Raw genomic sequence first — 25675 nt, forward strand, 5'->3', positions numbered from 1 at the left:
GTCACCTGATTGTTGTCAGAGCATGTTCTTTACTCTGAGTTCCTTACAGTTTCACTGACTATCTCCCTTAATGAGTAAGAGCCAAAGGGCAGCTAAACCTCAGCAGGTGGGCAGGGGTGTGTTGGCTGGGCTAGAGGCCCGAGGAGTGGCCTCCTGTGGGTGCTCCCGCAGACAGCCCTGGGATGACTGGACTGGGGTCATTCCTACTGCTAAGTTCTGCTTCAGCCCTAAGTCTGAAGGCCACTAAGCAGCCATGATGGGACCATCTCATTGAGAGGCTCCCAGGGCAGCTGGAGGTTCAAATTATTAAGAAAAGCATGTGCATCTGTCCACAGACAGGGACCGCATGTTAACAGTGGTCATCACCAACACTCTTTGGTTTGTCTCCTCTTCGTGAAGGTTCATATGCTACTAGGGTGCCATATTCTGCCCTCTCAATACCGTTGACAGTTTGGGAAGATGGGTATTAATTTACAGGTGAAAAAGTGACAGCTGCCATCATAAGAACCTTGAGTCCATGATGCTTGGTGGTCCACAGGTGCCAGGAATTTGCATCGGTTTTGGGGTCTCACTGGTTAGAAGTTTCTGGAACTCATGGACTCCATGGGGACACTGGGCAGGGAAGCCCCTGGTGGAGAGGGAGGGAAATTCACCCCAGAGCCAAGCTACTTCCCTGTTTCCACAATCCCACCAAATCAGAACTGCCCAGCTTCCTCACAGTGAGAACTTGAGGACTGACCGAAAAACAAGCCAAAAGAAGTTCTTTGGGGCTGTGTCTTCTGCCACCTGTTTTCCTCTCTCACTCTTTGCTTGGACTCACTTCAGAGCAAAGCTTCCTAGTAGCCTTTCCAAAGGGCCTTCAGACTTAGAGCCCCACCACCTAGTGCTTGTGGACACCAGCACCCAGGGAGGGGTCTGCTCCCATCCTCCTTGGGCCTCTTCAGTCCCGAAGCCTCCGTCGTTCCAGCTGCATGTCGCCTTCTGTGGCCTGCCTGTTAAACCCGCCTTTCCCTCCTTGTTTTCCAGCCCGCCTAAGCCAACCGTGTTCATCTCGGGAGTCATCGCCCGGGTAAGCTCACCGGCCCGCCCTGCGGCACCTGCAGCACCCACGCCGTGCATCAGATGGGAGCATCGCACCGCCTCCCAATGCTGGTTCTTGGGAACCCCTCCTAGACTAACCCGCAGCGCTGCGCACCCCCTCCCCCCCCACCCACCCAGGGCCTGTTACTTTCTTTTTTGTCCCGTTTCCTTCGTGCAGCACATTTCTGCCGCAGAGGGGGACCTGACTGCCCCGTGGTCAGGGACCACCTGCCTCTGCCCCTGCCCTCTGCAGACAGCCAGGGCTCCAGAAACCATGCCCCGGGGCAGGCGTTCTTCAGTGACCTCAGCTAAAAGTGTTCTCACATTTTTAAATGACTTTAAACATCAACATAAGAATCATGTCACGACATAAGAGAATTTAAGAAATACAACTTGGTGTCCATGAATAGCTTTAGTGGCACATAGCTACGTCGTCCACTATGTCCTAGCGATGGCTCTTTCTTCTGCCCTCTGCTGAGTTAAACCCATGGTTCAGTTGCACCCTAACCCTTCGAATCCCCCTCATCTGGGAGACTACACTCTGCCTGTCTGCAGGCTCTGTCCATAGTGCCACCTGGGCTCTGCTGCTCTCCACACATCCAGGTCCTGATCCCGCCATGCCTGAAGAAAGGGCCACTAGTGAGGACAGCTCTGTGATGGAGCTGTAGCCACAGCCATCCAGACACCCTGGGACAGACAGATATGTCTGCCACACCAGCACAAATGTGAGGCCACCCCGTGGCCAGGCTCCACCAAGCACAGCCCCGTCATAGCCCGCTGTTGGTGCAAGAAGCCAACTGAACCCCCAACCCCTGGAAAACAGCCAGGCCCCTTCTCCTGTGCCTTTCCTTCCCCACCAGCACCCAGGCCTAGCCCACAGCCATGATGGCAAATCTGAGGCTCAGGTTTTGGTCCTTTCGCCCCTAATGTGGATGATCACAAAGACCTAGCAGGGGAAGCTGCCAGCACCCAGCTCAGGGCAGAGCGAGTCCTGCTGTGCATCTGTCTCGTGGCCTGGGGCAGAGCCAGCTAACAGTCTCTGTGCTGCCCTCCCCCCCGGCCCCTGGTCCTGAGGCCCCCTGAGAGCCTTGGCCCCCAGCCACAGGAGAGGGGCTCCTCGCTGCTGAGAGGTCACTGCCCCATTGCCCCTCAGCCTCTGCTTTCCCTGCAGGAAACCAGTGGACGCTGGGTGTGGGGCCCTGGCACCTAGCCCACCCTTTCACAGTGGCTCATTTGTGTCTCCGACAGGGTGACAAGGACTTCCCCCCAGCGGCTGCACAGGTGGCTCACCAGAAGCCTCACGCCTCCATAGACAAGCACCCTTCCCCCAGGACCCAGCACATCCAGCAGCCTCGCAAGTGAAGGAGCACCTGCACCCCGACACCCCAGCAGACCTGGCTTCACTTCCCTGTGACCTCCCCAGTGGAGACCCAGCACCTTCTCCAAGAGCTGCTCAACCTGGGAAATCTAAGACAAAGCCAAGCACCCCTTCCTTTGTCTTAAATTTCCATATTTAAAATTAGAAACATTCAAACCCCAAATGTGTTCTAGGAGTCTTGGTGGGATGTCATTGAAAGATCCTCGCACCCTCCCCCAGAAGTGCCATTAGCAGAATTTGCTGAGACCCAAGTAAAATGAAGTCCTTCACCCTTTAGCCTAACTCTGTCTTCGCGGTGTTCTGGAGTCCTGCCTGTGGTCCTGAGAACAAGAGGGCACAGTGTGGCAAGATTCAATAAGGTTAAGGAAAAGCACAACCATTTCATGCTTTTTAGTAAAAACGTAACAGTCTGCATGGCCACGGGAGGGTATGACATAAGGGCTGGACTGGCAGGTCTCAGGGAGGGTCTTTGAGCAGGCACCTGACACTGAATCCCCCCCTGGGCAACAAGGGTCTCAGTACAAGGTGCCCAAGCATCACAGGACTCAAAGGAAAGCGGTCGGCTCTGAAAAGGCTCTTTATTTCCAGAGGCCATTGTGCTGAGGTCGTGGGCAGGGGGATCCCAGCAGCACTTGCCCAGTGAGATCGTCTCAGTCCAGGCTCTGGGAAGAAGGAGACAGACCTCAAGGTTCAGCAGTCACCTCTAGGGCTGCTCTGGCCTGGAGGTGACCACCTTCCAGGGTGGAGGAGGACACAGGTAGCTCTGGGGTGCTTCACTCAAGAGTTGAAAGCATGAGAGACGGGGTCGAGGCCTGCCCTTTGCCTCCCCAGGGATCACCACGTCCCCCTGAGCGTGGTCTGTCTCCCTGAGACCAGAATCCCTCCTACCCAGGCACACATCCGCCCGCACCCACCCTCACTTGGGCACATCAGATTGTGCAGTTTCTACACGTGTCTCCTGCTCCCAGATGCTCTAAATTAGTCCTTGTCTTGAGGCTATGGTGTGCTCTGCTTTTCCAAAAAAGCAGACATTAGAAGCTTCTGGAGCGCTGCTCAGGAGAGGGTGTGCCTGACCGTCCCACCCACCAGCAGTGGAGTCTGCTGCAGGTCCAGGTGGCACTGTGGGCATCCTTCATGTGACCAGCCTTTCTGGTACCTTCTCCAGGCTTGTGTGTCAGGTGGCAAAAACCAAGGCAAGCTGGTCAGGTCAGCTTGTCCTCTTCCCTGGGGGAGAAGCCCAGCACCACATTGATGGGCAGCATTGGTTTCCTGGGATGCCAGGGCATAACCCTCAAGGCCCACGTTGCCGATTTCATATTTCTTAATCGCTGAAACGTAGGTATGAACAGAGGGCGTCTCTGGAGACCCAGGCCTGGCTGGCAGTACTGCCATGGAACACGCCACAGGAGCAGCCTGCCCCTGTCTTGTTGAAAGGACCTCCTGCCGCCAGAGGCACGCCAGTTTTTCCAGAGGCACGTTCCATAAACTCCAAGCTAGATTGCACACGCGACTGTGGACTCTAGATCCCTGAAAGCAAGTGCTTTTCTGAATGAGTTTATCAATCGCCGACTGCAAGAATAATAGAGATTCTAATAAAGCTCCCGCATCAATTCTCATGGCTTGTTTCTCTCACATCTCAGAGATTCCCTTTTACATTTTCCTGGGGCTGCCAGGTGGTTTCAGTAGAAATACAAATGTGCATACGTGATGAATATTTTCAAAAAATCATTTCCCAGTCACAGATCTGAACTGTTGAACACCTGGCAACTGGAGCATGATCATCTACTGAGATTGGCAAAACATGGAAAAGCTTAATATAGTTGGTGGAAATGTATTACTTGGGCCCAGCAACTGGGCTGGCCCTGTGCTGAGCAGGCCCATTGGGAACAGATTTTAAAGAGAATCACTCATAGTAAGCCTAGAGGTGGTGGTCGGTAGCTGGTTCTTTGTTATATGCCAAACATCTGCCTGCATGAGAAGGCCTCCCAGAGGAGACCAGGAGGCAGACAACCCAGAGGTGCAGGACCAAGTCTGAGTTTGAGCTGGGAGGGACCCCTGGAATTTTCTCCCTGGAAGCTGCAAGGTCAGGATGGACCAAGCTTGGGTGTGGCCGTTATCACACAGTGCAACTCCCTACAGCCCTCTCCCTCACATCCTGCTGCCTCTGGAAGCTGCTGTTTGTATGTGGGTGTCCTGCCTCCTGGGGACAGGGCTGAGGGTCTTGCTCATTTTGTATCATGGGGCAGTCGATACTCTCCATCAATACGCAGTGGTGGATGGAAGCACCACACACACATCAGACATGGACGGGACTGACCCCGGGGGTTTCCCTGGCACTGAGAAATACCATTGTCCCTGCATTGGTTCCCTGCTGCTGCCATAATAGAGCCACAAACTGAGTGGCTCCAAACAACAGAACCGCGTCCTCTGCCCATTCTGGAGTCTGGATGTTGAAAGTCGAGGTGCTGGCAGGACATCTGTCCTCCCTCTGAAGGCACAAGAGGGGCTCCTTCCCACCATCAAGCTTCAGGCAGCCGCCACCTTTGCCATTTTCTGGCTCAGAGCAATATAAACATAAATCTCATCTCAGACTCTGCAGTCACATGGCCATCCCCTTCTCTGTGTGTCTATGTCCAAATGTCCCAAAGGACACCGGTCATTAGATTTGTGCCTTCTCTGATCCAATGTGACATCATCTTCACCAATTACAAATGCAAAAACCCTACTTCCAAATGAGGTCACATCTACAGGCAGTGGGAGTCAGTGCTTGAATATTTTGGGAGGAGGACACTAGTCAACCCAGGGCACCAACCTCTTGCTAAATTCCTGGCCACACCAGTCCATTAATTGTTCCTTTAGTAAATCACCTTTCCATCACTGCACCTGCCATGCTCAGTTCATGGCAGTGCCACTGGTCACCAAGCAGAGCCATCTTCAGGAGTGGAGAGAGAAGACTAGAAGGGGGCGCAAAGGGGCAGATGCCCCCCCCTTTACAGAGAGCTGTCTGCCCCTGGTTCCCATAGCTCATGAGCCTCCCCTTGAGGGGAAGATGAGGGGGACAGAAGCAGATGTGGACACAGGGAAATGGTGTTGAGGTCAGGAAGAGGACAGCTAATGGCACCCATTGCAGAAGCACAAACTCAGCCTCTCGGCAAAGCCTCTCATTCTGCAGAAGAGGCAAGGAGAAGATGAGAGCATGCACCACACAGGGCCAGCTGAAGGTGGTTCAAAACTGGCTGAGCCTTGAAAGACTGAACTGAGAGTAGAATGGACCGCAAGTGGAGTTGTTCCAGCCAATCTTAGGACTTCCTCCAACAGTGACCGGAGACAGACCTTGGAGGAAAAAAAATCCACTTCACTTAGGCGTGGTTACCAACAGGGTGGGCTGGTGCAAGGTCATGGGCCAGAGGATCAAGTCTTGTGTCACAAGCTCGAATATTGACTGGAAGGGCACAAACACTCGCACAGAACTATGCAACCAGTCCTGGCTCTTCCCTAAGCCCAGGTTCAGGCGTCAGGTAAGCACCCATGCGCACACGGCCGCAAAGCTACAGGGTGAGATGTGCCCAGCATTTTCAAGAGCCCTGGCAATGGAGACATGGGAGTGACCTCCAGCCAAGGGGAGGGCACAGCCTGGGCGGGAGGAGCCTTGAGCTCAGACAGCCAGAGAACGGGCAGGGACTGTGGGGAAAGGCAGATATTGTTGACCTAGCAGGTTTGTAATGAATTAATTATTTTCAGAACATCTGCCTCCTGCCTGGACAGCCCATGGTGTTCTTCCACTGTTCTGCATATTTCCTGACTCCACAGATGCTGCGCTGGTTAAATGCTTCTTTTTACAAACTCAAAGTAAAGTTTTTTCCCCCAAGACTTGGCATCCTGCTGGCCTCTGCAGGATAAAAACAAAACAAAACAAAACCCCAGGCATTTCGTAACACTCCCAGGAGGCCTCTATAACCATATGCTCCTGAAGAACAGGGAGGTGAGTGGGTGACGGTGGCAAACCATGAAACTTTGAGTACCTGAAATGTCCTCGGAATGGTTATATTAGTCAGGGTTCTCTGGAGAACCTGAAATAATAAGATGTTGTAGATAGACAGTCATGTACCTCACAGCAATGTTTTGTTCCACAACAGGCCACATATACAGTGGTAGGCCTATAAGACTCTATTGCATAGGGATGTGGCCGCCATCTTGGTTTGTGTAGTACATTCTAAGGTGTTTGCAGATAACAAAATCACCTAAGGATGCATTTCTCAGAACGTATCCCTGTCCTTAGTGGCATGTGACTACACACACACACACACACACACATACACACACACACACACACACAAACTTTTTTAAAGAATTGGCTCATGATCTTATGGAGACTGGGCAAATTCTCTATTTGCAGGGTGGGCTGGCAGGCTGGCAGCCCGGGAAGAAATGTGTTGCAGTGAAGTCTTGGGGCTCTCTTCTGCAGAATCCCCTGTTGCTCAGGCAGCGGGTGCGGGTTTTGTTCTGTTCAGACCTTCAATAGATTGGAGGAGGTCCACCACTTTATGGAGGGGAATCTGTTTTACACAAAGGTCTTCAATTTAAATGTAAACCACATCCAAAAACACCCTTGCAGAAACATCTAGAACAATGTTTAACCAAATATCTGGGCTCTACGGACCAGCCAAGTTGACACATAAAATTGAGCAAAGAGTGCATTGCAGGGCTGGGGGTGTGGCTCAGTGGTGAAGTGCTTGCCTTGTATGTGTGAGGTACTGAGTTTGATCCTCTACACCACATAAAATAAGTAAAATAAAGGTATTCTGTCCATCTACAACTAAAAAAAATGTATTAAAGAGTCCATTACAGGTCATTGTTCTTTGAGTCTCCAAGCATCTTAAGTCTGTTTTTACATCCGTCCTAATGAGGTGTCTTCACACATTCTGCCTAACATTGATCTTGCTCTTCCAAACAGACTCTCTAAAATTCAGTTAAGGGCAAGAGAAAATAATTTTCCCCTCATTCTCCCCTTTAATCCTAAATATTATAAATCCAACTGCCTTGCTTTAAAAAAAAATCCAATTTGTCAACCAGAAAAGACCCAACACTATCTGATATTATGAACTAATATAATCTGGAGGATTGGGACTCTACCCACAAGCGCTAAACAGCTTTTTGATTACATTTCAACATTGTCATTCTGCAATGCCACTGGTCACTTCAAAGAGAAAGTCCAACATTTTGTAGCATAAGGGCTCAGTTTCCTGTGAAAATTACCCCAAACCTGCAGATGTTCCTCTCACAGAGAACACGGAACACAATTGGAACAATAACGACAATGTTCATCATCCCTGGAGCAGTGGTATTCATCTGGGGGCGATGCTGCTGCCCAGGGAATTTGGGCAAAGTCTGGAGATATTTTTGGTTGTCAGAACTAGTTGGCACAGGAAGGAGGGGGGCCAGTTAGTGGCATCTAGTGCACAGAGGGCAGAGGTGTTACCCAATGTCCCCCCATGCATGGACGTCCTTCTACACAGAATGAGGGCATCCATTAAACAAGCAAAGGCCAATGCCCCCAACCTGGATTCTTGAAAACAAGCAATACGTGTTCCCACGGTGAGGGCGCGGTCAGTGGTGGTGGCTGAAGTAGCTCAAGCTTGCGTGGGTTTTCAGTCCCTGGAGCAGAAAACAGCAAATCGCTGAGATGCAGACTTTATGGAGGGGAATCTGTTTTACACAAAGGTGGGATGCAGTGGGAAACTTTAGGTGGAGCAGATCTGTTCCTTCAGGAGAGCATTCAGTGGTTCTCAGCATAATGACTGTTTTCTCAGACACTGATGCAAAGAAGAGCAGAGATAAATGTCCTTGGTGGCTTCCCCTGCACACCCATCCAGGGCATCCAGGCTTTCAGCCATTTAAATTTTTCTCAAAGAAAGGTCTGGAAACCTCTTTCCAAATGATTGCAGCCTATTTTCTACCATGAACCGTGAGTGCCTTGAGCTGATTAACCTCAAAGTTATCAGGACACACGGTGAAGGGACACATGGCTAAAGAGGAAAATGAGTGTCACCCTGTAGAACAGCAGCATGAAAGAAGCTCGTGCAGGGAGAGTTGTCTTCAGACAGGGACTGTGGCCTGGTCTCCATCCTGTCTTCTGGCACCATCCCTACCAGACGGCCCCTCCACAAGTTCTTGCTGCCGTCACCAGGGGTGCAGAGCCGGGGGTGCTCAGGGAGAGTGCTCCCACCCTCCTCATACTCACTCAGTAGTGGAGTCCAAGTGTGGGGTCTGTACATAGCCCTCAGCGCTGAGGGGTGACCCATGAGTATGTGGCTTTCCCTGAGTTCTTGAGTCCTTCTAGGAAATTACTGGAGCTGAGGACAGTTTGGAGAAAACCCCCCCCCCAGCATCTGATGATACTATTTCATCAGAAGTGAGCACGTCTTGGGGACTGTGCCCCCACACCTTGCAGTTTGGCTAACTCTGGACCCCCAATCCTTTTGCAAAACAGAAATGAAGACCTGAGTATCAGATGGCCCCATGGGCCACCTCAGGCCCTCGAGGATCAGGAGGACATCACCCTCTGTGCTTGGTCTAGGTAAGGGATCCCACATTAGATCCCCTCGTGGGGGATCCAATTAGTTGATGGAGGGTACAGGGAAACCAGGGGCAGTGGCCTGTGGCTTAGTGAGACTGAACATGCATTTTTTAGCCCTGGTTTCCCAAAACAGCCTATGCTTCTTTAAGGAAATCAACTTCTTTAAGAAAGTAGCGTTAAGTTTTATTTGCCGATGAATGATAAAAGAAAGATCAAAAAAATTAGACACTTGTTCTGTTGGCTACAGTCTCCATGTCTAGACGCCAGTCCAGGCTCCACCCCTGAGGATCTGCAGGGCCAGAGCTCAGGACCACTCTTGCAATAGGTCTAAGCTTTTCTCCCAGTTCTAAGTGGTGGGTTATGGGAGGGCAGGTGAGAGAATTGTCCTTCTTCTCCTGGGAGGTCCAGGGGCAAGACTCCTGATGCACACAGGGCTCCGGGGAGATAATGACTCCTCCTGGCAGACACTCGCCTCCCTCTCACCACAACTGGAAAGCTATTGGCCGAGACCGTTCAGGACACTGTCCCTGTGTGAAGGACCCCACAGCACACATGGCAAGGTGGAACGTAGATTCTTTGGGAACATGATTGCACCGGGGAGCAAGGAACCAAGGACCCCTCTCTACCTGCCTGAAGACCATGCGTAGTTCAGAGCAGCTCACCGGAGTTCATACAGGGCCTGCGGCTGAGCAGGTTGGCCTGATTCTCCCTGGGGAGACGTTTATGGACATTGTTAGAACTCAGAAGGACTTAAAATATGTGTCACCCTGCTGAAGCCAGTACTGTGCTTCTCTTCCCTGTGTCAGGCTTCACTGGGGGCCTCGAGAGATGCTCTTGATCACCTGGAGGGCAGGGAGGCAGGGAAGACATGGGGAACCCCCAGGACCATCAGTCAAGGCATTGGGCACAGAATCTGCTGAGGTGAGCCCTCTGTAGCACAGGCACTGGCATTCAGTGTTCACTGATTCACGCACAAAGCAGGATCACAAGGAAAGCATGCAGCCAGGATCAAACCCATCAGTCTGTCTCCAAAGACTTTCGGCACATAGCTTAGGATATGTCCGTTGTCATCTGGTTTAATTAAGCAAGCCAAGCATCTTCTTCCCCGTATGCTTTTCTGGGAAAAGAGCCAGGCTGGGTCTAATAAAGCCAGTATTTTCTACATTGCCATCTTTTCTGAGATGATTTAGCTGATTTCCATTGTCATTCAACATCCCCCTAGTAAATGCCAGCACCTCCATCAACATGGCCTCATCTGCAAAGTCTGGAGAGGGGTTTGGTAGGACAGTCGCTCTGCCCAGGCCAACAGGTAGCAGGCCATTTCTGACCCCTGAACAGAAGACGTGGGGAGGCCAGTGACTGCTCCAAACAGGGGCAGCCTCTGCTCACCTCCTGAAGGGGGCTTGCTCCTGGGAAGGACAAAGCTCAAAAGTGTGGGTCAGAAGCTACACAGCCCAAGCTGGGAGGGGGTGCCGCCCTGTCTGGCATTCAAGAGGCTTCCAGGTAGAAGCACAAAGGGTCACAAGACCCCCTCCTTGCTCCTGCCCTGCTGTGGGATGCAGGGGCTTTAGCCCTGAGAACACCAAGTACACTTGGTGCAGGCACAAGCTGTGATCCATCTTTAATCTTGGGATAAAAAGACGCAGGAAGCCATGAATGTGGCCTGTGTGTGGTCAAGGAGGCTTTGGAACTGACGAAGGTGAGCAGGTGGGTGTGGGAGGGGGGCCGTGTTTCAATCTCCACTCACTTACCTGGGAGCCTGGCTCAAGAGGTGGATGTCTCTGTGGTCATCCCTGGGGTCTAAGGAAGTCCATTATTTAGTCTGGAGTCAGACAGAAGAAGGTAGGACACCACCGTTCAGTGGCCACCAACTTGTTAAGACCTTACTATGATCTCTATGTCAATTAATTACATCATGAAAACCCTAAAACTGGGAACGGTCCATGCTGAAATGGACACTGAGAAGTTCAGCGACTTGCCCCCAGGACCCCATGGCCAGTAGCGGGCAGAGCTGACCCATGGCCTCTGCCCTCTGTGGTCCAAGCTGCCCCTTAGGGGATGGGAGCTGGACTCAGCTCATGGCCCCAGCTCAGCAGAAAGCCAGGACACCTGTCCTGCAACACATAGTTGAAATGGAGCAACGCTGTGGTGCAAGCCCTGCTCTAGAAGCTGGGAAGGAGAAAGATGGGGCTCCAGCTCCCTAGGAGGTTTTGCTAGGTGTGGGGTGGAGGCCAGATAGGACAACACGCAGAGTGCCACAGGGAACACGTGAGATGGCAGAAAGACTGAGTTGAGCTTTAGCTGGGTGTCCAGGAGAGGACCTAAGGAGAGCAGAGCTAGGACCGGGCAGACCTGTGTCGCAGGGAGCAGCACAAATCTGCTGGGAGAAGGAGCCCCTCTCGTCTTCAAGACATCCCCGACACAGGGAGCACAGCAGGCTGCTCCCCGCCCACCTCAAGGCCAGGGAAGGAGGCTGGGTCTTTCTCTAGGTGCAGCAGAAAGGAGTGGCAGGTTTTGAGCTGGAGGGCAGCAGGGTCAGATTCATGGTTTTCTGCCTGGGAGGACCGGAGCTCGGACCCGGATGGCAGCCAATGACAGGTGAAGGATTTGAGGTACATTCTACCAATTAATATGGTGTAAGACCTGAACCTAAAGTTAACATCGCGTGCCTCCTCGACAGCTGGTAGAACCAGGAGAGACCGTTATGGTCCAACCACAAGTTCCATCCCCCACTCAGCTTGTGGACAAATAGCAGCAGTCTTCCTGTCCCACGACCAGACACAGGGCCTGCTAATCCCTGCAATTTCCCAAAATGCCAGTCACATCTTCTTGCAGAAACTAGGGGGTGCCCACCTCCTGGCATGCCCTCTGCCACTGGCTCCTCATGTGGTCCATTGTGGCCTGCAGGGTCTTTCTCGCCCAGACTGTGAGCATTTGTGGTTCTATCTGCTGCTGTCATCTGTCCAGTGCTGTGTGCTCCACTCACAACCCAGGTAGGAATCCCTCCCTCACCCACAGGTGGATGAGAATTAGTCCAGGCAAGGAAGGCACTCAGATTCGCATCCACTGGGCATGAAGGGGACAAGAGATCTCCAGGCTCTGAGTCAGTATCCTGGGGTGGTGGTGTCCCCACAAATTTCATTCAAGTCCTAACCCCTGGTACCCATGTGAGCTTATTTGGAAATAGGGACCTAAAACATGTAATACGGTTAAAACATGATCCCATTCAGGTAGGGTGATGCTAATCCAATGACTAGAAAAGGGAAATTCAGACACAGGTGACAGGAACACATGGGAGCAACCTGGCCACAGGCGAAGGAAGGCTAAGGATCATGAGCAGCCATTTAAGCTGGCAGAGGCAAGAAGGGACCCTCCCCAAGGGCTTCTGAGGGAATGTGGTTCGTTGAACTTCTGGCCTCCAGAACAGTGAGAAAATACATTTCTGTTGTTTCAAGTCATCCAAGTTGTGGTGGTTTGCTGTAGCAACCCAAGGGATCCAGGTGGGGCCCAAGAACACACATTTCTGACAGTTTTCTGGGTGTGTTGATACTGCTGGGATCACCGTTTGAAGACCACTGGTTCGGGTAATGGAGGATTAATCCGGAAGAATGTGGAGGTTGCCACAGTGTCTCAAGGGCCTCCTAGTCCTGAGTCCAGGACTGGGACAGCGAGTGGAGTCCTGCTCTCAGGGCTCAGTATGAGGATGGGGCATTCAGACCCAGCACCTATAGAGCCAGGGATAGGAAGAGGACAGGTGTGGCATTTCCCGCCTCTGACCTATTCCTGTCACCCCAAGAAGACACTGCATCTGATTCAAGGGGGGAGAATGCATCATGCACGGGGAGGCCATGCCGGTAGGATGGGGTCAGGAAGGGCCTCTCATCGGCACCTGCACTTGGTCACCCAAGGCTGTGACAGGTCAGGGCTGCATCGTGGGGAAGAAAGGGTAGCGGGGGGCCAGAGCAGATCCCTTTGCAGGATCCAGATTGGCCATAGTGAGCCCAGGCTGTTGAGTGGCTTCCCTGATGGACTCCTTTGTCCTGGAAATGAGGACAGTCCCCTTTCCACTATAGGGAAATGGCTTCCTCACCATGGTCTGTGAACCCAGTCCCTATCCAGACTCTCACCCAGCTGTGACACTGACCAGGCTTCTGTCTTAGTAGGGGGTAAAGACAAGGTAAAGTCATCTCCTTGCAGCTAATTTCTTGATATTCTTGTTTTTTTAAAATCACGCTTCTGAAATATCAAGGTGGACTTGAGTTTTATTCACATATTTTTTTCTAGCTAGGAAAACATTCCACTTTTGTTCAGTTTCTGTTAATTTTTAGAGAGCAATGCAGAGTTGAACACAGTAGGGCAACAAGCAGCATGCAGCATGGGTGGGTGGGCAGGGGTGTCTGCCCTGCCCGTGGCCCTCTGGGCACTCTCCACACTGCGCAGAGACCCATCTGGCCAACCCTGCTGCAGGGGCAGTGACCCCCAGGGTCACGGAGCCACCGGCTGCAAGCTGACGATCTACCTGAGCAATTTGCACTGACAGCTGTGGGCAGACTGGAGGCTCAGGACTGCCTTTCATGGCCCTGGCTGGAAACCTGCCCAGTCCTCACCCAGGCACACAGCAGGCATGACCTGCGAGCCAGTGGCCACAGAAGCTCTGTGGTGAACCAAGGGCAAGGGCGCCTGCATGCAGAAGCCTCCACGGACATTCCTGACCACACTCGGCAGGCACACACACTCCTCCCAAGGCCACTGGACAGGGTGAACCCCCAGGGAAGTGCTGGCCTATGTCTACCCACCTCACTCCCAGCTTGCAGCGGGGAGCTTAGTGCTTCCAGGCCCCCAAGTATCCAGCCAGAAACCAGAGACAAGACCACCGTCTTCCTCCTCCGCCTCCCCCTCTCACTTTTCATGTCCCAGTTCTCAGGCTGCTTTACAAGGTCCATTCCTCGTCTGTTAACTTCTAATTTAGTATTTCCACCCACCAAATACATCATTGACTATTTCATAAGCAAGCACCAATTACCTCCAATTACGATTCTACCCTAAAGTTAAAGAGGAAATCACCTATTTGGGTCCTTCCTTAAAAATCATGTAGTATTATGATGTTTAATGAGTTGGACTTTAGACTTCTTAAGATCAGAGCAAAACTCCCAAGTAAATAGGAACTAATTATTTCAAGTCCCATCAAAAATAAACTAATTCACAATAAGGTGGGGGGGGGGCACTAGAGAAGAATAGAGTGACTTTAGGTAGAGAGGAATGAAGGGAGGGGAGGGGGTGTGGAATAGAAAAGATAGTAGAATGCAACAGACATTATTACTGTATGTATACACATGACTGCATGACTGATGTGATTCTACAGCATGCACAATCAGAAAAGTGAGAAATTATACCCCATTTATGTATGATATATCAAAGTGCATAAATGCATTCTACTGTCATATACAACTAATTAAAACAAAAAATTTAAAAATTAACCTAAATGATGAAGTGTGTTTAATTCTTTGAGCTAAAAAGAAAAAAACTACATGCCTATAAATCATTAGAAGAAACTATAGAAAAATTAAACTGCTGACTTGGGGTAGAAAGGGCCTTCTTAGAGAAACACAAAATGTAAATATAAAAAAAGCTTGACAAATTTGATTTAAATCAATCTTACATACAAAAGGTATCATAAGAATGAGTGGTAAATGAGGGAAATGCATACAACAGGTGGGAATTAACCCCTGGGTTCAATTCCCCAAATACATAGCAAACCTTAAAAAAATCAGCAAAAATAATGCTAAATTGTAAAATTTAAAAAAATTAAAAATGAAGAACAAATGTAAATAAGGAATTTATGAAACAGAAAATAAAAATTGTTGGAGAAACATGCAAAGATACTCAACCTCACCAATAACTGGGGAAATGAAAATTAAGGCAATGAGATGCCTTAATTCACCACTGGATTTGCAAACTTAGTGCTGCAAGGGGGGAGGCCCTCTTGCCCCCTGCTGGTGGCTGAGTGCAAGGCCGAGCCTGTGCAAAGAGCCATGTAATGTCACTATAGAAATTAACATGCATAATTCCTTTACCTGGCAAATTTTGCTTCTACACTCTGCTCTTTTAAAAACACTCATTTGTGTGTACAAATAAATAGGTACGGGGACCTTCCTTATTTATAAACGGTAAAAAACAAGAACATTTATGTTTCACCTCTCCTGGGGAATACTATGTGGAAATTGAATGAAAGGGATGTAAATGTTCTCCCAAAATACAGACAGTGAACAAAACTGCTCGTCCAGTGGGATCTTGTTTATACAAGAGCGGGAAGAGCACATTAAAAACTTGGTTCCAGCTGGGTGTGGTGGCACATGCCTATAATCCCAGGGACCTGTGAGGCTACAGCAGGGGGATTGCGAGTTTGAGTCCGGCCTCAGCAGCTAAGCAACTTAGTGCAATCCTGTCTCAAAACAAAAAAAAAAAAGTAAAAAGGACCAGGGATATAACTCAGTGGTAAAGCATCCCTGGGTTTAGTAAAATTATTGAAAAAAAAAAAGTAGATAAAAGGCCAGGCATGTTGGTGGATGCCTGTAATCCCAGTAGCTTCGGAGGCTGAAGCAGGAGCATCACAAGTTCAAAGCCAGCCTCAGTAATTTAGCAAAGCCCTAAGCAACTCTACAAAACCCTGTGTCTAAATAAAATATCAAAAAGGCTGGGGCTGTGGATCAGTTGTTAAGCACCCCTGGATTCAATCCCTGGTACCCACTCCCCAAAAAGTTTGGGCTGGGGATGTGGCTCAAGTGGTAGCGCACTCGCCTGGCATGCGTGCGGCCTGGGTTCAATCCTCAGCACCACATACAAACAAAGATCTTGTGTCCGCCGAGAACTAAAAAATAAATATTAAAATTCTCTCTCTCTCTTAAAAAAAAGTTAATAAAATACTTTTTAAATTATTTTAAAAGGTTCCCCCAAACACATCCAGCATACCATTTAGGTAAAAGGAAGCTCTATTTTGCTTCTGTGTGTGATGTGAATTCCTGCCTATGGAAGCGTCTGAGAAATACCATCTCAATTCTCCATCATTTCACTGTATGAGAAAGTATTCATGGGGAATTGACATATTTCAAATACTTACCTTGGAAAAATTAAGTGAAAGAGTGTGGAAATAAGAAAGTACAAATCTGATTCAATTAAAATATCACCTGAAATATACCATATATATTTCTTTTGTAATTTATACACACAAGTTTATTCAAATGTCACGAGAATGTTTATTTTGCAAGTGGTTTTAATTCTTTTGCCACAATTTCCCCATGTTTTTACACTACCACATCTTTTTTCTAGACTTAAAATATTCAATAGAATTTGTCATAAGTTAAAAAGGAAAAAACATTCTTTCTGCTGAAAATATCACATTTAACTTAAAAATCATGAACCTTTTGAATATCAATAATTGAAGCTGCTGGGGAGGGGGGTCACATTTATCTGAAGGTCCCAAGATAGCCCTGAGATCTAAATAGGAAAATATCTCTTATAAACTGTAACAAAACTCTCACCTTAAAATAAAACACTCTGAAATGTATATAATTATATCCATATTCAATAGCTTTACAGTATCAAGTCTGGGTTTATAGAAATGATAAACAAAATAGCTTTACATTCAGAAAACAGGTTCTAAGACCCGTTTATACCAAAATGACAAAATTTGAAACCCCGCACCCTGTGCAAAAGTCTGTTCCATTCCTAACCTATCACAAAGACACCATTGCTTAAAAACACAGATCCTGGGACATCCAGTAAACGCCATCTGTCATCTGAGCAAAGAAAATCCCAGTAAGATTAGCTCTAACACTTCATTTGAATGAAGAATCTGATTCAAACCAAGAGTCTGAATCCACTGAGGGTTCCTGGGATTGCTGGGTACCATTCCTGGGAGTGTGGTATCATGCACTTGGTTCCCATTGAGTGTAACCATAGTTATATGGTTCCAAACCAGCTTCTAGAACTCGTAATGGATGGTCAGGTGCCTTGATCAAGGCAGAGAGATCTCACAGACCCGGCCAAAGTGGCTCTGTTCAAACTGCCTGGGTCATCTTTCAAAAAGAGACACGTTACCTGGACTCCCAGGGAGCCCTCAGGTTTATGATTCTTCTGACCAAGTGGGTCACCTAGACACTCCCTGGGAGCCACTGTCACCTTTCCAGGCAATCTGGTCTCCCTTGAGGTCATCTGTGTGTACCTGGTGTGTGTGCACGTGTGTGTGCCTGGTCACCTCTGCACACAGTCACCTATCACACACTGTGCTTGCTGGCACACAACAGGGGTGCACTTCGCACAGAAGTCTTATTGCAGACAGAGTGAGGAAACTGAGTGTGAGCACTGGCATTCAATGTCCTTGAAAATCAGTCCAATCAATGCAGGTAGTTGTTTTGTTTTGTTTTCTCCCGTTTCTTTAAATTAAAAAAAAAAAATCAGAGGCATTTTTTAGCCACTTATTTAAAATCTTAATGAAGAAATGTGAACCCAAGGGCACAGAAATGACTCGCTGACTCAAGAGTTATTATATAGGTGCATAAAACAAGTTCTAAATGCGTCCAGAGGTGGGAACTTGAACAATCAGCATTTTAGGCAGAGCTAGGTTTGTTCTAAGTTCTTTGTGGCTAATGTCATCCGTTGTGACAGTTCCACGTGTCTCAATAACCGTGACTGGCTTGTTGTAAGGATCTATCGCGATCGATACTTTCTGTTTCCTATGAATCTTAATAAGAACAGGATCAATGTTCCATCCTTTCTTTCCCTAGAAGACGGAGGCCCTCCAGGTGACTGCCTGGCTCAAAGTGGGGGGCTTGTGTGCTTCTGGTGGGCAGCAAACCAAGAACGAGGCAGCAGGGTCCAGAATTCAAACAGCTACCCCCTGTGCAAGACCGAGACCCTGAGCAAACACGTGGAAGATAGGTGACTTCCCAAGTACTGTAAAGAAAAAGCACTTCATCACATAACAGACCAACTGTGCTGGGAGTGCACAGTAGTGCCTGACCACTCTGACCCGAGTGGGAAGCAAGCGTAGTGTTAACAAGGAGCCAGCCCGACCCTGTAGTACACCTGGAGACTCGCATCAGGGTGTAACCCACTCCCCAGGGCAAACTTAGGTCAAGGCAAATTACACAAAAAGGGTCTTCTGGCTTTAGGTAGTGTGGACAGGGGGAGCGTGCAGGGCACTTCCTACCCTCTCCTGCTTTGGGCTCACTCCTTTACTCTCCAGGAGCCATTTCTTCATGGAACTTGGGCGTCCTGTGGCTTCCCAACTGTCTGAGACGGTAGTCTTTCCATCAAGGGGCCTGAGATCTGGGCCCCTTCTGGGCCTCTGTCTCACCCACAGTAGCCTCTACTCCAGAGGTCTGGTTCCTGCTGACAGCTGGGAAGGAACGGACAGAGGCATCACAAATCCCATTTTCCAGCCCACGTCACAAACTCTCCTGAGCCACGGAATGAGCTGTCATCTCAGGAGTGCCCAACGTGGAGGTGGTGATGGCCTTGCAATTCTGAGGTATCTAGCGCTGCTGGGAATCTGCTAGGGTAGCCCGAGAGGCTGCACCATGATGTCCGTGATTCCCAGGATGTCCATGATGTGACGTGGGCACTTCTCTACAGCAAGCAGAGAGGAGCAGCTCCGACTCTCCCTGCTCCTTCTTGGTAGGCTGGTGCTGGGCCGACTGCGGGACGCTTAAGCACACAGCAAATGGAAAAACCGCATCAGCATCACTGTGTACCTGCAGCGTCAGACCTGGCGTAGCCAGCTCTAGAGGTAGAAGTCATGAAGGGCCCATCAGCGTTGTCAAGTAGCCACCTCTTCTCACACAGAAGCGACTTCACAGCCACCCCACAGCCAATTCCTCTGCCAGGGTCCCCCAATCTCCAGTAACCAAGGAAATCTCTGCCGAGGGGTAAGTTCCAGAAACCTCACTTAAAATCAGCAGCATTAACAATGTTTTCGAAATATTTCTTCTGTCCAGTTTAATCATAATTTACTCAAGCTCTAAAACGTATTAAAATATACTTCACCGTTCTCCTAACTATATTTATATATAAATCCCTGAGAAGATACCTGTCAACTTGAAATTCGCTATTTACAGTTAATAAACACCCTGGGTGCAAGCAGAGGCCCCAAGCCTGCGCCCTCTGTGCTGTCCCATGTCAGGAGAGCAGACCAGGCCACCCTTCCTAAAAGCGGGAGGGGTTGGGTGCTGAGGCGGGAGCCCAGCGCAGGAGTGGCGGGGTCTGCTGCTCACTCGTCCCTGGGGACTCAGAGGTCCTGACCTGACAGTGCAGCAGGGCCACCATAATGCGTCTCAGGAACCCCTGTTCTGATTTTTTTAGACTTCAGGACAGCTGGTGCCAAAGATGAGCAAGGAGTTTAACCAAACTGGGAGAAGAAAACAGGCCAAGAAAGAAAAGGAAGGGGAGCTAAAGAGAAGGTAAAGAGGACTTCAGGGAAGGAGTGTGGAAGCTGGAGGGGACACTGTGGAGGGTCCTCGCCCATCAGCACCTGATGATAAATGGAGGGCGGAGCCTCAGTGACGAGGTGCCGCTGCTCAAAGCAGTAAAAACACACACAAATGATGCCAGTTGGACTGTCAGGGAGACCAGGGGCGGTTTCTCTCCGCCTCAGGGACCAGACGATCATGTCTTCTCTGCGAATCCCATACCCAGAGAAGGTCACCCTAACAATGTTGCCTAAGAAGGGACTGGCTCACTGAGCCCCACAAGCCTCCTCAAGGTGACCTGGCTTACTCACTCTCTCGGTGGAGCTAATCACCAGCCCAGCTGCTGCCCCCACCTGCCTCCCCCACCCTTCTCGCAGTGACACTTTCAAGCCTGGGCAGAAGGGTCCCACTTGAGGATATCTGTCCTTGTGCTCCCACAGATCCCCAAATTGAGAGACTCCAAAGGCCACCTGCTGAGAAGCATCCAGACTTCTCTTCCTGACCTCCTGCACCACCTGCCCAAGCCTGGGCACAGTGTCCACTGGCTGTCCTGTAGCCCACTCCAAAGAGGCCGAGAAAACGAGAGCAAAAGCCTCCTCCTTAGAGAGAGGAAAGAGGGGAGAGACATTGTCCTTGAAGGAAAACTCTGCTGGCAAATATGCTTCCACACAGCCACAGTGACAAGTGCTGGGCACCTGGTCCAGAAGCCACCTGGACCCCACCCAAGGACACCCCAGAGAGGGCCTCCCCAGGCAGCCCACAGTGATTTGATTCTGGAGAGAGGGACTGGTGAGAGTTTGCACCAGGCTCTGCACGGACACTTCCTGCACTTGAGTCCTTTGGGCTTCACAGACAAGTTCTTCTGTCTGGGGGTACACCTCAGCTCCCCTCCTGCCAGTCAGCTCCCCCACGCATCTATCATTCTTACTTCACGAAGCCCACCAGGTCATGGCCACTCCCATGGAACAGGGAACGTGGTGGGTTCACCTTCAAGTCTGCCAAAGAAACTGCTGGGCTGACCCCAGTTTCCTGGCCTGGTAGACTTTCTAAACACATGTATCTCTGGAGCTGTCCTGTGGACACCAGCAGTCTTGCTGGCCAAGCCCCATGCTGGTCAGGTGCGTCCTGTGCAGCTGGTCAAGGCTGGAACAAACAGGAGAGGAGGCCCCAGAACAGAAACTGAAGAGATCACCTGTCACGCTGTTGACAGTCCACCCATCACTGGACTCTGACAATGGGTCGTGTGAGGTAGGGGGCCCGTGGGACCAGGAATGTGTACTGATCAGGTAGAGCAGAGACACGGCTTGACGGGGTGCGGGGCTCCATACCATTCCCAGTGCACAGGTCCCAGGGTGGTTAGAAGCAGGACTACTTGGCAATGCAGTGGCAGGCAGATGCCGGATCAGCTAACACTGGCTGTTCCAAAGATAATTTGACATTCTTACAAAGTTAGAGCCTTCTGTGGGAGCTCAGGATGGGTGTCCAGGAAGAGCAACCCCCAAGTGAGAGGAGAAGCTGCAGTTCTCAACACAAGCTGCAGTGTACTCTCCTGGGAACTCAAACACTGGGGTTCTTCTTCCCCAGACCAACACAGTGCCAGCCTCTGCAGTAGGGGTAAAGGCAGGAAATGTTGACAAACTGCCTGGTGGTCCTCAGGGCACCCAGTGTTGAAAGCCACGGATTAGAGGCCATTTGGCACTGCCTGGCTGGGCGCTCAGCTGATGAGGGAGGAGCTTGTGGCAAGCTAGGTGAAGCTGTGGATTCCATAGACATGGCATGGAGATGCCACAATGCCAGGGACCCAGAAAAGACAACCTCCAAAGATAACTGAGGTCAAGGAGATGTGGTCAAATCCAACTTCCAAGCCACAGGGGTGCTCCACAACCAACTAATATGCGTAGTTCTAAAGGTGGGTCCAGGATTCTGTGGCATTCATCTTGATGTCTTTCTGGGATTAAGGAGAAACATGCTAAAATCTGATTCTGAAACACGGTATTTTTATCTCACCAGTCTCTCCATCAGCCTGGACACAACCTTATGATCTGATAAGTGGGGAAGGGCTAGTGTGAGATCCCTGATTGCTCAACATCCCGAAGGTGCTGATGGGAAGTCACAAGGAGAACCCAGAGCCACTCACTGCCTGCATCACGAGACAGATAGCACGTATCCAGGGTTATAGTAAAGAGCTTCCAAACAGTCTATGATAGTTTTTAAATCCATGGTTCCCAGTATTTCAATTAAATATTTAAATAAAGTGCATGTGTAACAGATACTCTAAGATCCAGTAAGAATTTCTCAGTCTTTGGAGATAAAAGCATAAACAGAAAACTCCCCCTGAGAGCTCAGGGCCCAGGCAACTCACATCGGCGTCCTGCCAAAGTCCCCACATCCTGGACATCTTACACAGTTGGCATAAGGACGTGCTGAAGATCAGGGACAATCATCACAGGAGAAATAAAAGTAAACTCCACTTGAGCCTGGATGAGAGGGCTGCCCTGAAAATGCCAAATACTCCTAGAAATTTGCCCAAAACAAGCTTGCTTAAAACTCAGTTCTAGCCTCCTGTTCCTAAAAATCACCCTCCTGCCCCCTTCAGCAGTTCCATCCCTCTGGGATCCTATCTTTCGTGCATTTTTATATTTTAAGGATATACAGATTTGACTTATCTAAGAGCACGTATGACTTAATTTTGTATTTCCAGTAATCATTTGCTAAGCTCACCCCACTTATTAAAAGACAATTTTTCTCTTATTTCCAATAAAAGATTTCCTAGGCAGTTTATCCAAAGCCCCTGTTTAAAATGAGTCTAGCAAGAAATGCAGTTAATGCATTGTTTCCTAATAATTCGACAATGATTTTCATTATTATAACTGTATGAACAAGAGAGTTTTAAAATAAGACACTGAAATCTGAACTATTTCATTTGATCATTTTGCTGTAAAAGTCAATGCCTCCATCAAATAAAAACAAATATTCAGCATCAGTTAATCAAATAGGAAAATCTAGTGCCAAAGCGCACCCACAATGAGATGGAAAAGCAAAGCCAAAACCAATGGCAAAAAGAGGGAGAATCCACTGAATTGTGTGAATTCATACAGCTCTCACAAATGTTTATTGCTAGATACAGTATTTTAAACCAGGGGTCTTCAGACTCATATATTAAAACTGCCTTAAATACAAACAGTCCCATCACCTGTAAAATGCTGCAGATTGGTAAATGATGATTAAAAGTACAAAATTATGCAAAAAAAAAAAAAAAAAACCCACCCTTTGATAAATTGGTTTTTAAAAATTCTTAATCGAGGTTCTCTAAAGGGAGACATTAGGTGTGTTGCCCGCTAGGTGTATTGATTGCTAGAGGAAGGAGGGTTAGGCAAATCAATACGTGCTGTTCCCAGCTCCCTCTTGGGAACACTTGACCACTTCCTGGGATCCCAGAAGGCGGCGCAGCGCTGGAGGAGCGCACTGCAGGAGCCTGGCGCACCTCTGAGCGCCCAGCCGCGGGCAGCCTCCCCTGCGCTTCTCCACCTTTTCCAAGGTCGCGCCCCCGCCCTTCTCCCGCTGGGGCTCTGCGCCCCCGCAGCGCAGCGCTGGCCCCACACAGGCCCTCCAACCCCTTCACGTCCTTTTCCTCCAGCGCGGCGCCCGCTTTTCCTTCTGGGCTTCCTCCTGGCGCTTCCTCTCGGCCTCTTCTGCCTTCTTCTTTTCTTCCTTGGCCTCCTTGTACCGCCACTTGGGGATCTGCAGGTGGGTGCTGTCCTTGGCGCTGCCCTTGCGGCCTATGCGCTCTGGCTGGAAGGTGGGCGCAGGCGCCTTGCTGATGCGGACCCTGGGGACCACCACACCTGGCCGCACACTGCTCCGGCGCAGGAGCTGCAGGGGCAGGAGGCTGGCCTTCCGCCGGGCAGAGGCTGACCCCTGGGCCCCTGGCAGGTAGGGAGACGGGGGACTGAGTCTCGGAGCCTCCTCTCCGGAGCCCCCCACCACTTCAGAAGTCCGAAATTGCTGTTCAGCGCCTTCTGCCTCGTCCCTCTCTTGGGCAAGGGTGCCCTGGTCCCCCTTAGCAGCCAGGATTTCCTGCACTGCCAGCCGCCTTTTTCCAACACAGGGAGGGTCCTCAGGGCACACAGTTTGGCAGACGATGGCCACAGCGGGACTATAAAGGCTTGTGGTCATCCTGACCATGTGGTCAAGGACGCCCCCATCCTCCAGGCCCCGGCCTGAGCGCGAGGTCAGTGCGGACCGCACGAATTCAGCGAGCCTCTGCAAGCAGTTTTTGGAGGCTGCAGGCTTCAGAACCGCCTCCGGGGTCAGCGGCAACTCTGGCCTGTACTTCTCCCCAAACTGTTCAGGGCAGGGTCGCTCCAGCAGCCTCTGCATGAGTCGGACGGCCTCCACCCTGCCTGTGTAAGCAGCCCACTCCTGGGGTGACATCCCACGGCGGCTGTCCCGGGCGTGTACATCAGCCCCTGAAAAATAAGAAGCACAAATGGGTGGCTGCAGCAGCAACTCACAGGCAAAGAATGGAACAAAGGTAAACTTTCCCAAACCTAATAACAAGCTCTATCCTAGACCACTGCCACCTGCATGTGACAGTGACCTACTGTATTTACCACTGCAACAAGAAAAGGTTTCTCATGCATCATTTGATGTTTCTCTCTTTTCTAAATAAAAAATTGTCTAAATCTAAATCATGATTTTTTTTTTTTTTAAGAAATAAAATTCTAGCCGGGTGCAGTGGCTCCTCTCCTGAATCTCAGCAGCTCGGGAGGTTGAGGCAGGAGGATTGATTGCAAGTTCAAAGCCAGCCTCAGCAATAGCAAGGCACTAAGCAAGTCAGTGAGCCCCTGTCTCTAAATAAAATACACAATAGGGCTGGGGATGTGGCTCAGTGGTTGAGTGCCTCTGAGTTCAATCCCTGGTACCCAAAAGAAAGAAAGAAGATTTGGCACTTTAGCTCTCTGCCAAAGGAGATATGACTAGACAACAAAGATGTCTCGAGATCACTTGATGATGCAGCTGGAGTGCTCTAAATGCTAATGGTAACAGTCACTTGCAAGGCACTTGGTGCCATCTCTTCTGTCCTGTCACTTGGAGAGCTTCTGTGGGTTCCGTTTTGTGGGAAATGGTGGTCCTTCACCTCTCCCACTGAGTAGTTAACCGGCTGGGGGACTGCAGCCCATATTCCTATAGACCAGACGGTGGGCTATTCCAAAACAGAGGCCATAACTTATGCATTTTTCTTCTGCAACACATCTAATCCTGGCAGGTGGGAGGCATGCCTGTAACAAAGGTTCATGACAGAATGAATGATGGTCACAGTGGCTGGGGGCCTGCCTGGGCTGCAAAGCTGGCAAGCTCCATGGAGTAGAGAGCTCCAGGGAGCGCCTTGGGTCCCCTGCACTCAGCTCTGTGTGCTAACAACCAGCCAGCAGGCAGGTGTGATGGTCAGTACTCTGTGTCAGCTTGGCTACACTAGAACATCCAGTGCTTTAATCAAACACTAATCTAGGTGTGGCCTGAAGGGATCTTGTAGCTTTGGCTAACACCTTCTAATCAGTTAACTTTAAGTCAAGGAGATCAACCCCAAAGAAGTGGCTGGGCCTCATCCAATCATTGACTGCCTTAAGAGCAAAGACTCAAATTTCCTAGAGAAGAAAAAGTTCTTGTTGCATTCATATATGAATATGCAACAGCAAATCCCATCGTTATATATAATTATAATACATCATACTACAGTGATGCAGCCACATCAATGTTTATAGCAGCTCAATTCACAATAGCTTGTCTGTGAAACCAACCTAGATGAATGGATAAAGAGACTGGTATGTATACACAATGGACTATTTCTCAGCATTAAAAAAGAATAAAATTATGGCATTTGCACGTAAATGGATAGAGCTGGAGAATATCATGCTACATAAAGTAAGCCAGTCCCATAAAACCAAAGGCAGAATGTTTTCTCGGATTAGTGGGTGCTGATCCATAATGGTGGGGGTGGGGGGCATGGGAAGAATGGAGGAACTTTGGATTGGGCAAAGAGGAGGGTGGGGGAGGGAAGGGGGCGTGGGGCAGGAAAGATGGTGGAATGAGACAGACATCATTACCCTAGATACATGTATAATGGCACGAATGGTACAACTCTACATCGTGTACAACCTGAGAATTGAAAAG

The 25675-nt window shown here is 49.7% G+C and overlaps 2 protein-coding genes across 2 annotated transcripts in view; one reads left to right on the forward strand and one right to left on the reverse strand.

The window, feature by feature from the left end:
* The window catches only part of Dap (death associated protein), a 58003-nt gene extending 55263 nt beyond the window's left edge, over positions 1-2740 (forward strand). The window contains exons 3-4 of the mRNA XM_027943879.2: positions 1027-1069; positions 2329-2740. Coding sequence (XP_027799680.1) covers positions 1027-1069; positions 2329-2442 — 157 coding nt within the window. The 3' untranslated portion in view covers positions 2443-2740. The remainder of the gene's footprint in view (positions 1-1026; positions 1070-2328) is intronic.
* A 13524-nt stretch (positions 2741-16264) lies between these two features.
* Positions 16265-25675, reverse strand: part of Ankrd33b (ankyrin repeat domain 33B) — a 75239-nt gene continuing 65828 nt past the window's right edge. The window contains exon 4 of the mRNA XM_027943880.3: positions 16265-23970. Within this exon, the coding sequence (XP_027799681.1) occupies positions 23120-23970 (851 nt within the window). The 3' untranslated portion in view covers positions 16265-23119. The remainder of the gene's footprint in view (positions 23971-25675) is intronic.

This window comes from Marmota flaviventris, chromosome 5 (genome assembly GCF_047511675.1).
Source record: "Marmota flaviventris isolate mMarFla1 chromosome 5, mMarFla1.hap1, whole genome shotgun sequence".
In the NCBI taxonomy this organism is placed as follows: domain Eukaryota; kingdom Metazoa; phylum Chordata; class Mammalia; order Rodentia; family Sciuridae; genus Marmota; species Marmota flaviventris.